This window comes from Camellia sinensis, chromosome 1, assembly GCF_055761805.1.
Source record: "Camellia sinensis isolate YWXY chromosome 1, ASM5576180v1, whole genome shotgun sequence".
Taxonomy (NCBI): Eukaryota; Viridiplantae; Streptophyta; class Magnoliopsida; order Ericales; family Theaceae; genus Camellia; species Camellia sinensis.
In genome coordinates, this window is record NC_138961.1 from 178,137,395 (window position 1) to 178,149,459 (window position 12,065).

The 12,065-nt window shown below is 34.8% G+C and overlaps 1 protein-coding gene across 1 annotated transcript; it reads left to right on the forward strand.

The window, feature by feature from the left end:
- Nucleotides 1-1,772: 1,772 nt before the first annotated feature.
- Nucleotides 1,773-11,093, forward strand: LOC114301400 (LRR receptor kinase BAK1). Its single transcript, XM_028246372.2, has 11 exons — nt 1,773-2,391; nt 4,152-4,284; nt 4,403-4,474; nt 6,349-6,492; nt 7,480-7,551; nt 7,689-7,760; nt 7,846-7,958; nt 8,449-8,580; nt 8,660-9,001; nt 9,761-10,155; nt 10,586-11,093. Exons 1-11 carry the CDS (start codon nt 2,307-2,309, stop codon nt 10,898-10,900), a joined length of 1,875 nt encoding a protein of 624 aa, XP_028102173.2. The 5' UTR covers nt 1,773-2,306; the 3' UTR covers nt 10,901-11,093.
- The last annotated feature ends 972 nt before the right edge of the window (nt 11,094-12,065 follow it).

A 12,065-nucleotide genomic window follows, 5' to 3' on the forward strand; every position in this document is an offset into this window, starting at 1 on the left:
GAGCAGTATGTGCTTGTAAAAAAACACATTAATTAGATATCGATAATTATTTCATCGGATCAGTTTTCTGTCAATCATTTATTTTTTTACCATCCATTTTTTTTAATAAAAAGCTGATTTGATTACATAGCTATTAATATTCGATCAAAATGATTTTTTATAGGCATATAATACTTGACGAGTTCTACACATTAAACAATTTGAATTATTAAAACTAGACCCTTGATGAGCCCCACAGACCCAATAGCATCCTCTAGTCTAATTTAAGACTGGAGAGAAGCCAGTGCAGGTTATAAATCTCATTGGAATATTAATATTCACTGTGCTTGATTTTAAAATTTAAATTTTCTATATTTATGTGCTTTTAGTAAATTTTTGAAAAATTTATTAAATATAAAAATTTTCTATTAAATTACTATTATAAAGAATTGGACCTGTAAATATATTACATGAACTTGTAAAACTCCATTATTAAACTAGAGGTAATGTATAAATTTTTTAAAATTATTTAATTAAAAATAAACAATATATATTAAAATATTTTATTTATTTATATTTTTAAATATATTTATAATTATGATCTTAATCAATAACCCCTGATTTGATTATTTTTTTAATTTTCTTAATAATATGAGTTTTAAAACATTATTGTTAGGGTTATTTACACGGAGATCCCTAAATTATCAAGAAATATCACTTTAATTATTTAAATTATAAAAACGTATAAATAGAACCCTTAAATTATTAAGAAGTATTATTGTACCTCTAAACTATAAAAGCGTACAAATAGATTTCCTAAACTATTGACGTATTTTTATTTTGGGCTGGGCTTTGCCTCCAGTTCATGGACTGGAGGGTTCCAGTTCGGCCCATTGGGCCTACTTTTTAGCCCATTTTTGATAATTCGAACCGTTCATATTTAGAATTTGTTAAGTACATTATCTCTCTAAAAAATTATATCGATCGGATAACGAATACTATGTATTCAGATCACTTTTTTTTATGAACGTTAATTTTTTGACCGTTCATTTTTTTTCAGACAAAAGTGGTCTAAATGCATAGTATCCGTTGTCTGATTGAAGTAATTTTGTTACAGAAATAATATATTTAATAAACCTTAAAATGTGAATGGTTCTAATTATCGAGAAGTGACTCAAAAGTGGGCTTAATGAGTCGAACTGGACCGAACTGTCCCATATTTAAATGGGAGACAATCCGAACCCTTTATTTTGACCCATTTCGTTAAAAATTCAATTAGTATACTTTTATAATTTAAAGAGTCATTTATATGTTTTTTCAATTAAAAAAATATATATATATATATATATATATATATTTTAATAATTTATGGGTTCTTTTTAGGAAAATTTACTCATAAGTCCTAGTTTTTGAAACGTTAAACCATTTAGTCCTAAAATTTTTCTTATGCTCCATTTAGTCCCATTTTTACATCAACATGATGTGAATGATGTAAATGATCTGATGTTTCATTCTATAATTTCAAAATTTATTGAAATCTGATGAACATTAGATGTTTTTCATCCTATATTTTCAAACATTATTGAAATTTGATGAACATTAGATGTTTAAAATCCAATATTTGTAACATGACTCTGATGTTATTAACATTGTATCTGATATTATTAACATTGTAATGGGACCTTTCAGTCTATAAAAAAACTTTTAAAACTAAACAGTACATAAGTTATTAATTTAAGATTTATTGGTGCATCTCCCTTCTTTTTATATACTTTTATAATTTAAGAATAAAATGGGGTCAATAATCTTTATCGTTGGCCATGAGTAGGAAGGCGATCGGATCCTTGTCCCCACCGTGATGCCCTTTGACCAAAACGGTGCAAGTGCGAGACCCTGTTGCTGTTTATTGTTTGAGTTGAGTGTGTTTTTGACTGATCCCGGGCAACGGTCAGCCCCCACTGGGCAGCTGAAGTTCTGCACGCACTCCGCAGACAGGCGAGAGGGAGAGAGGGTTATGCATAAACCAACCAATCCATGTATCCTATAGAGAGAGAAAGCAAAGCATAAAAAAGTTGCATAGCAGATACGACAACAACAACAACAACAACTGATTAGGGAAAATCTCAGCAGAAAAGTTCACAAAAAGGCTAACGACTCTACTTCCAATCTTCTTCTGCTCGTGATATCACGAGATCGCAAGCAATCCTCGCTGAAAATGGTGGAGATTTTGGCCACATTAGGTAGCAATCTAGGGTTTTTGGCAGGTTGAGGGTTTGTTTTGAGGTGATTGATGCAATAGATGAGAGGTAGAGAGGAAAAAAGCAGTGATGAAGCGAGAGATCGCTGTTTGTTCTCTCCTGTGGCTGGTCATGGTGTTCCATCCTTTGACGATGATCTCTGCTAATATGGAAGGTTTGAACTCAAAAACCACCTTCTTCACATCCTTTTTTTTTTTTTTTTGGGTAGTCTCTGGTTGTTGCTATTTCTGTGCTGTTGATTTGGTGACTTGTGAAAATTTTAATTATTATCGGATTGCATCAAGTGTATTGTTCATGGGGTCATGTATGAGTCACTTGATTATTGACTCTCTCTCTTCTTTTTTTCCCGTTTTCTTTTGGGAGTATTGTTTTGGTCAAATTTCTATGGTGGACTGAGTGAAAAGGACCTTGGATTTTATATGAAAACGATAAAATATTATTCCAGGGTTGGAAATTTGTTAAAGTTAGATAACAATGGCTTTTGGCTGTATTGTTAATTAAGGCATTCAGTCTTTTTCTTCTTCTTTTGAACCTTAAATAATTATTGAGAGAAAATTACCCAGAAGAACATCTGCTTCGCGTGTGGGCTAGCTAATCTTGACTTGACTTGACTTGTTTGGGGGAAATCCGATGTCCCTATCTTAATCCGCTTGTTAAATTGTTTCATATTTCACAGGTGAGTGAGCTACCAAGCTCCCTTACGCTGTGATTTGATTGGGTGGGGAATTTAGGGAGGAATTTGGAAAGAGAAATAGAAAAGGTAGGTGAAATGTGAATAAAATTAATTTCATTTTACTTAGTTTCACACATTTTTCTTCTTTTCCTTTCCAAATTCCTCCCAAAATCTTCCCACCAAACACAGGCTTAGGTTGTGTTTGGATCATGGATTTGGAAAGGGAAAGGAAAAAGTGAAATGCCTCTCAAAATCCATGACCCAAACATAACCATATTGTAGGTTGGTGCAGTGGATAGGTGGAGTCGTTTGTCTAGATGACATATATCAATATTCCGAATCTTGCTTTGTAAGGAAATGGCCGGATTATTGGAGCATCCCACATTCCTTGTCTACAATATATATAGGGACTACATTCATTTGAAATAGACATGCGGCATTGCAATACAATGAACTGATTTTGTAGGCAAATTGTAGAAGTAAATGAATGTGCTCCTCTTGTTGGATACCCAGTTGAGCATAACTACATGCCCAACTTGGGATGTGTATGAGGGATGATTAATACCCCTGTATCAATGTCATGTTGTGTTTGACAAAGTTATTTCACATATTTTGATATTTTTGCATATCTTAGTGTAGTTGGTGAACAATATGCTCTCTTTTCAGAGTTTAATCAGAGTGTTCCAAAGATTTGTAAAATTGATGTATCATAGTTTCTTGAAAAATATGAGAGCTCCACCTTATATTCCATCAGCTTAATGTGTGCTCCCATTTTACGTTTTTACTCAAGTTGCTTTATATGGCAATCTATCAGGCACATACAATCTGGGACAAATCGTGTTTATGTCAACTCTTGGACATAGCATTTGTCCTACACCCATATAAACATGTTGGATGTAACCGTGGTCAAAACAACTGGTGATATAGAAGTTTGCATAAATTAATAAAAGTTACATCTTTGTCCCATGCAAGATTCATAGGCATATCAAAGACTGTAATTAAATATTCCAAGTCCTTGCAGTGTTTTTGTCCTAATTTTTTGTTATTTGCAATTTGAGCTGTTATATTTGACCTGTTTTCCATATCTGTCCACGAGCTACTTATATGATAAATAAATTTGCAGGTCTTCCCAGTTTGTCTTCTTGATCTAATGCTTTATGATGTGCTAAGAAAGATTCTTGTGTCGATGTTATTGATGTCCCTTCCAGCAGTTGATACTTCTCTCTTGGCTATGTGAACAGGTGATGCTTTGCATAATCTACGAAGTAATTTAGAAGATCCTAACAATGTTCTGCAGAGTTGGGACCCTACGCTTGTGAACCCTTGCACATGGTTTCATGTTACATGTAACAATGAAAATAGTGTGATAAGAGTGTAAGTTATCTTCTTTGATGATATCAATCCACATGAAAACATTTTGAACTTCCATGAAGTACATAACTTTCTCCCAATTATTGAGGCCTTCTATGATGGTTGTTTGTCTCTTCTTTAGTGATCTTGGAAATGCAGCATTATCTGGTCAATTGGTCCCTCAGCTTGGCCAGCTTAAAAATTTACAGTACCTGTAAGTCTTGTGTAACTTTTTTTTTTTTTTTGGGTGGATTTTGCATTTCATTCTCAAAAGCTCCATTCTCTCCATCTTTTGATTATATTGGCATTCATTTTTCATTCTTCCATGTGTAAAAATATTTCCTTTATTCTAATAATTTTCCTGATAAGAATATGTTTCAGTGATGTGAAAACACTCGTTGAGGATATAAATAATAAAGTTGCCCATCTCAAATAGCTTTAGCTTTTAGTTTTTGATGAGTTGGTGGTCAACAATTTAACAAATAAATTGACACATTAAATTGTGTTTGAATTTTTGTATTATGATGACTTCTTACGTGTGCTTGGTTTATGTGCAATCACTCCACTTGTTACCTGAACAACATACAGAGAGTTGAGCAAAATTTAGTGATTAAAAAAAAAGGAAAAGAACTGATCCCACAAAATTGAAAGATAGGTTTCTCCCTTCTGTGGCTTCTCCAGGTGTTAGTGGAGTCTATACCTCTACCTATCAAACTTTTGTGAGTCTACCAACTTTTGTGTGCATCTGTTTTCGTAGTATGTTATTTCATTTCCTTCATTAAGGACCTTACGGTAGTACTATACCTGCCCTCTTACTCTGGCATGTCTTTATTACATGTTTATATTATGGAGTTTTGACTTGCTGTCACATCACTCAACTAACTGGACAACAGGAGCGGTTGAGCTCTTGTTCGTATCAAGAGGACATATTTTTATGTAGTTGCTTGATGGTATTTTTGAATATGTTCCAAAACCCTAAACTGATATACTGTTACCAACTATTTAGATATGTGTGATGCAGTGTAACATATGTGAAATCAAACAAATGTCAGTATTTATCCTGGCATCTGCTAGTGTGATGTGTGTTTTCACGCTGCTGGTGTTTAAAGAAATATTTATTGTTATATTGCCATACCAATATAAATTAAGTGACTCAAGATGTGAGACATAAGTACACAGGGATAGGTACGTGGTTAAGTTTTGTCTGCTTAGTTCCATGATTGCTAAATTTGTGTGGAATTTCTGGCACCCGTGTGCTCAACTGGTTGAAATCATTTGGGGTTGTTATATTTGATGAGGCTCAACTGTTTCATCGTGTATGGGCATTAAAAAAATGTTTATAGAAAACCACAGAATTGCTGCTTTATTATCAACCTTCCCTTATATCTACTCATTTGATGATAATACTTCTTGTTCCCATACCATACTTCCTACATCAAATTTGGGCTCATTGCCTATGGAGTGTGTGTCCTGTGTTTGCCCAACATGAAAGATGAAAGCTTTTGTTGTTGACATTGGATGTATAACGCATTGCATGTTAATATGGTAGTCATCTCGTGGTTTTGGAGTTAGAGCTAAACAAACTAATAAGTGGGCATGGTTGTTTGGTTTGATTGAATGGTGAGGTATGCTCCTGATATGTGCCCCAAGATTCTAGTCATGAGTTGTGTGCTCACCATTTGAAGCTTAGGTCCAACTACATTCCTCAAGCCCTTTACCTTTACGCTGTGCTTAGTTGGGAGATTTGTGAAGGGATTTGGAAAGAGAAAGGGAAAAGGTAGGTGAAATATAAATAAAATATACTTAAATTTTTCATAGTTTCACACATCGTTTCCCTTTCCCTTTCCAAATCCCTCTCCAAATCTCCCAACCAATCTTAAACAAATTAACTAATACAGATATGTTAAGCTAGATGGAAGAAATGTGCCTGCTTTTGGGTTCTTAAAGTTGATATGTACAGCTGAATGTAACTAGTTGTTCATTGCCATTGATTTTTTAGTTTATTTTATTATCTTGTTTTTGTCATTATAGCCTGTATTTTGAATCTTTTCTTCGCATGAAATGTTAAATTAAATTTACATATTACAGGGAGCTTTATAGTAACAACATGAGTGGACCAATTCCTAGTGATCTTGGGAATTTGACAAACTTGGTTAGCTTGGATCTGTACTTGAATGGTTTCACTGGTCCCATACCTGACACATTGGGCAAGCTGACGAAGTTGCGATTCTTGTATGCATACACATCCTTCACCTGTCTTCTTTGATTCCTCTCTAATAATTTCTATCTGATTTGTTGTTTCTTTTTTTATATTTCTTAAGTCTATTTATATGCACACATAACCTTCATCATTCTTTGCTGATTACTCTATTTGAGTTCATTCTGGGTCATAATATTCTATTTATCTTTTCCCAAGTCATTAATCAGTAGTTTTTTAATTTTTAATTTTGTTAATAAAAAAACAAGTAGTTATTATGTGGATATATTGTATTACGTATGTATATATAGGTTTGTGACATCATCAAACATGTCTTAGATTTATTCACAATTGTCATGCAGTAAGGTCAATAAAGTAGCTCTTGTAACTCTGAATGGGATGTGGGAGTTTTTAATTTAGTTTTGTCTCCCTCAGATGAATTTTTGGAAAGTCTATTACAAAGATTGACTCTTTAGGAGATTGTAAATGAGAACGGATCATCCATCATTACATCAGGTTACATAGTGGAGAAGTTGTACTCTCATCTAGTTCATTTTATCGTTATCTGATCCTATTTACCAATCATCTCCCCCCTGTTCACACAGTGCCTAGAATAACGAGGAGAAAAGAAAGAGAAAATCCCTTATCAACTGTTGTTTAATTATGCAGAGCATTACCGTGTTGCATGTAATCTCACAAACCTTTTTTGTGTGGCCTGGAATCAGGTTATTTACGAAGCATAAACAAGTTTGAAATCCAATACTCCTCAAATTTGTGAGTAGTTAGAGAAATGCATGGATCAGAAACTCAATATGGAGTGTGATACATGAATTCTGTTTTCTAGAAAGCAACAGTGCAACACCTTGCTTTTGTATGTCCTAGTTGCATGTTTTCTCTTTGGTATGATGGATCATATCAAGGCAAATGAAGTTGTGTGCTTCTGCTATTTATGCCACATACTATCATTCTAATCATATTTGAACTTAACATTGTCTTCTCTTGTTATGTCTGTGTAAGGATAGCCGGCTTAACAACAACAGCCTCTCTGGTTCCATTCCTATGTCCTTGATTAATATCACAGCACTACAAGTCCTGTAAGTGCCTTGATTAGATTGATCTCTTTTCTGGCTGAAATTTTGGTTTTTCTCTTTCATCTTTTATTGTTGCCCCCCATCAGAAAATCTAGATGTAGTGATCATGTGACATTATTTTCTCACATTGTGGACTGCAGTGATTTATCAAACAATCGCTTATCTGGACCTGTTCCAGACAATGGCTCGTTTTCACTATTCACTCCCATCAGGTTTCTTGTTAGAGAATGTTGTTCTGTAGTGTCCTTGAATGATTGATGTAAAATGCTATGCTAATTTTTTGTGTACCTTCTGCAGTTTTGCTAATAACTTAAATTTATGTGGACCGGTTACTGGGAAACCCTGCCCTGGATCTCCACCATTTGCCCCTCCACCTCCATTTGTTCCGCCATCAACAATCTCTTCTCCAAGTAATGTCTGTTATTGTGGCTGATACTGCTATTTATTGTTTGGCTCGATGAATTTTACTTTGGTTTTTCTTCCCATTTGGTCATCATGGACAAAGAAAACTTTTCTATGCTACTATTATTTTCTGGAAGCAGTCTATTAACTGCACAGATCCATAAGTAAGAATTTAGTTTGCCAATGTTCCCCCAAAAGTTGTGGAGTTAATGCCTACTAGCTTTATTTGAAGTACCTAATAGTTAATAGGATTTAAAGTATGAGGTCCAATGTTTGGTCTAGGAAAAGCTATAAATTGAGTTTTTGTTTCTCCTGGACCAATATTTTGCATTGTGCTTATCGAGGGGGAAAAGAAAAAAACATTTTGTCAGATTGTTAAATATTCTCAAACCAGTATTGCATAGTTTCTTATTGGAATTTTAATGTCCAAGTTTTGGTGTTTCTTGATCTGTGAAAGATGGTTGAGCGATAATATTTGCTTAATCATTGCCATTTCAGGTGGAAATAGTGCTACTGGAGCAATTGCTGGAGGTGTTGCTGCTGGTGCTGCCTTACTTTTTGCTGCACCAGCAATTGGGTTTGCATGGTGGCGCCGAAGGAAACCACATGAACATTTCTTTGATGTACCTGGTTTGTGCTCTTAACTGAAAAATAGATTAAATTGTCCATTTGGATGTGTAATGTATTCACTCTATACATCTTTCATCAGCCGAAGAGGATCCAGAAGTCCACTTGGGACAGCTCAAAAGGTTTTCGTTACGAGAATTGCAAGTTGCAACAGATACTTTTAGCAACAAAAATATTCTTGGAAGGGGGGGATTTGGTAAGGTGTACAAGGGCCGCCTTGCTGATGGTTCATTAGTGGCAGTAAAAAGACTTAAAGAAGAACGCACACCAGGAGGGGAGTTGCAGTTTCAAACAGAAGTGGAAATGATTAGCATGGCTGTGCATCGGAATCTTTTGCGACTACGTGGTTTTTGCATGACACCAACAGAGCGACTACTTGTTTATCCATACATGGCTAATGGAAGTGTTGCATCATGTTTAAGAGGTACTACTGTTGTCTTTCACCATGCGATTGGACTAAGTTCGATACAAGCATTTACGAAGTAATACACACAAAAATTCCTGTCTACGAATATATATGGCCTATGTTTAAGAGGTACTACTGTTGCCATTCACCATGCCATTGGACTTAGTTCGATACAAGCATTTACGAAGTAATACACATAAAATCTCGTATCTAGGAATATATATGGCCTATGTGCAGAATTTGGTAATTTGATGCTTTGTAGTAAACGATTTCCTTGCTATCTAAATAAGGAAAATGAAGTTGCTCTCCGGAAAACTGTATTCTACTTGTACGAGAGGCGCATTTTTTACATATTATGCATTATTTAACAATAATAGACCAATGAAGATAATCAATTCTGTTTTGTGACAAATCTCATCCTTTGTATTAGTAATACACTTTCCTTTTCATCAAAAGGAGCTAGTAAATAAATACTTGATGATGTGTTATTTTTGTTTTATCATGTATCAATCTAGCAATTATATATGATGTTGATAATCAAAATTGTTATGCTACAAGCCTCATCATAATTTCGTTCCATGTCTGTATATACATTGGACTTGTTTATTTTTACCAAATGGAGCCTTTATGATATCTACTCCTGTACGGTGTCATTTTACTCTTATTGGTTCAGCCTTTTCATTTTGAGGCAAGCATATTGACCTACAAAAGTGAACCCTGCTAGCTGTGCAATTGGTGATGTGGACTGATGACATATTTTGGTGAAATTTATTGCAGAACGTCCACCATCAGAACAGCCACTTGATTGGCCAACGAGGAAGAGAATCGCACTAGGATCTGCTAGAGGGCTTTCTTATTTACATGACCACTGTGACCCAAAGATCATTCATCGTGATGTTAAAGCTGCTAATATTTTGCTGGATGAGGAGTTTGAGGCTGTTGTTGGTGACTTTGGATTAGCTAAACTTATGGATTATAAGGATACCCATGTCACGACTGCAGTACGTGGTACCATTGGGCATATAGCTCCGGAATATCTCTCTACGGGGAAGTCATCAGAGAAGACTGATGTCTTTGGTTATGGGATTATGCTTTTAGAGCTAATCACGGGGCAGAGGGCATTTGATCTTGCTCGGCTTGCAAATGATGACGATGTTATGCTGTTAGATTGGGTATGCTTCATTATTTTCCTTGCATTTTTTCATGTACATATGGATTGTCTTAGGTTTTTATTTTTACTGTTCCAATTTTTGTGAATTAAAGCTAAAATATCTGTCCTTAATGTGAGTCTCTGTCTTCCTCAGACATGAAGATATTCTGTTTTGTTTTGGTATAGGAGAACAAATCACCAATCCATCTTTTGAATTTGATTATTATAATTAAATGGTCTCAAACTCCTTGTCATGTTACGTGTCCGTGTCATGTTGTTTTACTTAGCCTCGGGGATTAAGAGGGACCAATGTTTGGATCTCAAAAAAATAAAGTGTATATCATGTCTTGTAGCATGCATTCCAAATCATAAATCACTAGGGCCATTTTTATCCTGGACCCTGGTCATACATGGGCCATTAAAGAGCGCACTTTTTTGAAATTTTTTCTCAGGTCAAAGGCCTCTTAAAAGAGAAGAAGTTGGAGTTGCTGGTTGATCCAGATTTGCAGAACAATTACGTTGATGCAGAAGTTGAGCAACTGATCCAAGTAGCATTGCTCTGCACACAAGGGTCTCCAATGGACCGGCCTAAGATGTCCGAGGTTGTGAGAATGCTTGAAGGTGACGGCTTGGCAGAAAGATGGGAGGAGTGGCAGAAGGTGGAGGTAGATCGCCACGAGATTGAAATGGGCCCACCTCGAAATTCTGAATGGATTCTTGACTCCACCGAAAATCTCCATGCTTTTGAATTGTCCGGGCCAAGATGACCTAAAGGAGATAAGTAAACAATGAAATTATTTTACTTTTTTTCCTCCCCTCTTGTTTTGCATTTCTTTTTTCTCCTGTAAGCTCGTTGTGTATTCAATAGCATTCATCAGAATTTGTGCATATGAATCTTTCTGGGGCCAATTGGACACATTTCGTAACGATTATATAATGTTCAAGCTCAAAGTTCGTGCATTCAGCTGTTTTCAACCTTTCCAGGTGTTGCATGAATCAAGAGACTCAGAACTTATCAATCTCATGTTTATGCACCCTTATGGTATAATAGGCTCAGAAGTTTGACATTCATTTGTACTAACAAAGCATTTTGAAACATAAATTTTCCACCTCACAAGTCATCTTTCTAGGACACTTTTTTTAAAGAGGCACTTTGATGCTTCAGGCTTATTACTTTTCCATGAAAAATATCAGATAATTTTTTGATGCACTTTGATGTTTGGTTAATTGGAATAAAGTGGAATGGAATGAAATGATCATTCTTTTAACTTCCCCTTGTGAAAGATAGAAATTTTTTTGATGAATGATAAGTGTTACAATGTGTTATTATTATTATTTTTTTGACGACGTGTGGGGTAATTATTTAGTGTTTGCTTCATGGTGCACACACCACTAACTTAGGACGTTGTCATGGTAAAGTAGTCATGGGATGGGTGGACATGGAGCTGACCTGATTCATCCAGTCGGTTGAATAGGAGACAAGATTAATCTTATTTATTCCTTTTTGCGCAACCTCGTTAGTTTGGAACACCCACATGCACATGTTAAGGTAATGTTTTGAAAATACTAAATAATTTTTATTGGGTTTGAACTAACAGTCCCTATTTTTGTATGTATGAGACTTTTATTGTTGAGAGACCAAAACACAGCAGGATTCTGTAATGATATTGATAAAAACTGTGGAATGGTATTTGTAGAGCTATTTGAATATTATGCATCATGTAGGGTGTTCTCACAATTACTCAAGGTGAATGCTTTCGTTTTTGTTTTTTTATTTTTTTGTTTTTTTGTGCTATTTTTTTTGAAAAAAAAAAAAATTCATTTTCACAACACACACAAAAAAGAAAGTGGTTTTTATTGTTTTTGTTTCTGAGAACACAAATATATATATATGTATATATGTATTATCAATTCAGTAGGGTTTAGGAATGG

Excerpts from the sequence above, each read along its gene's own strand:
- LOC114301400 (XM_028246372.2), top strand. The coding sequence starts at position 2,307 with ATGAAGCGAGAGATCGCTGTTTGTTCTCTCCTGTGGCTGGTCATGGTG. Across the intron at positions 6,493-7,479 it reads CTGACGAAGTTGCGATTCTT|CCGGCTTAACAACAACAGCC; the intron begins GTATGCATACAC and ends GTGTAAGGATAG. Across the intron at positions 7,959-8,448 it reads ATCAACAATCTCTTCTCCAA|GTGGAAATAGTGCTACTGGA; the intron begins GTAATGTCTGTT and ends TTGCCATTTCAG.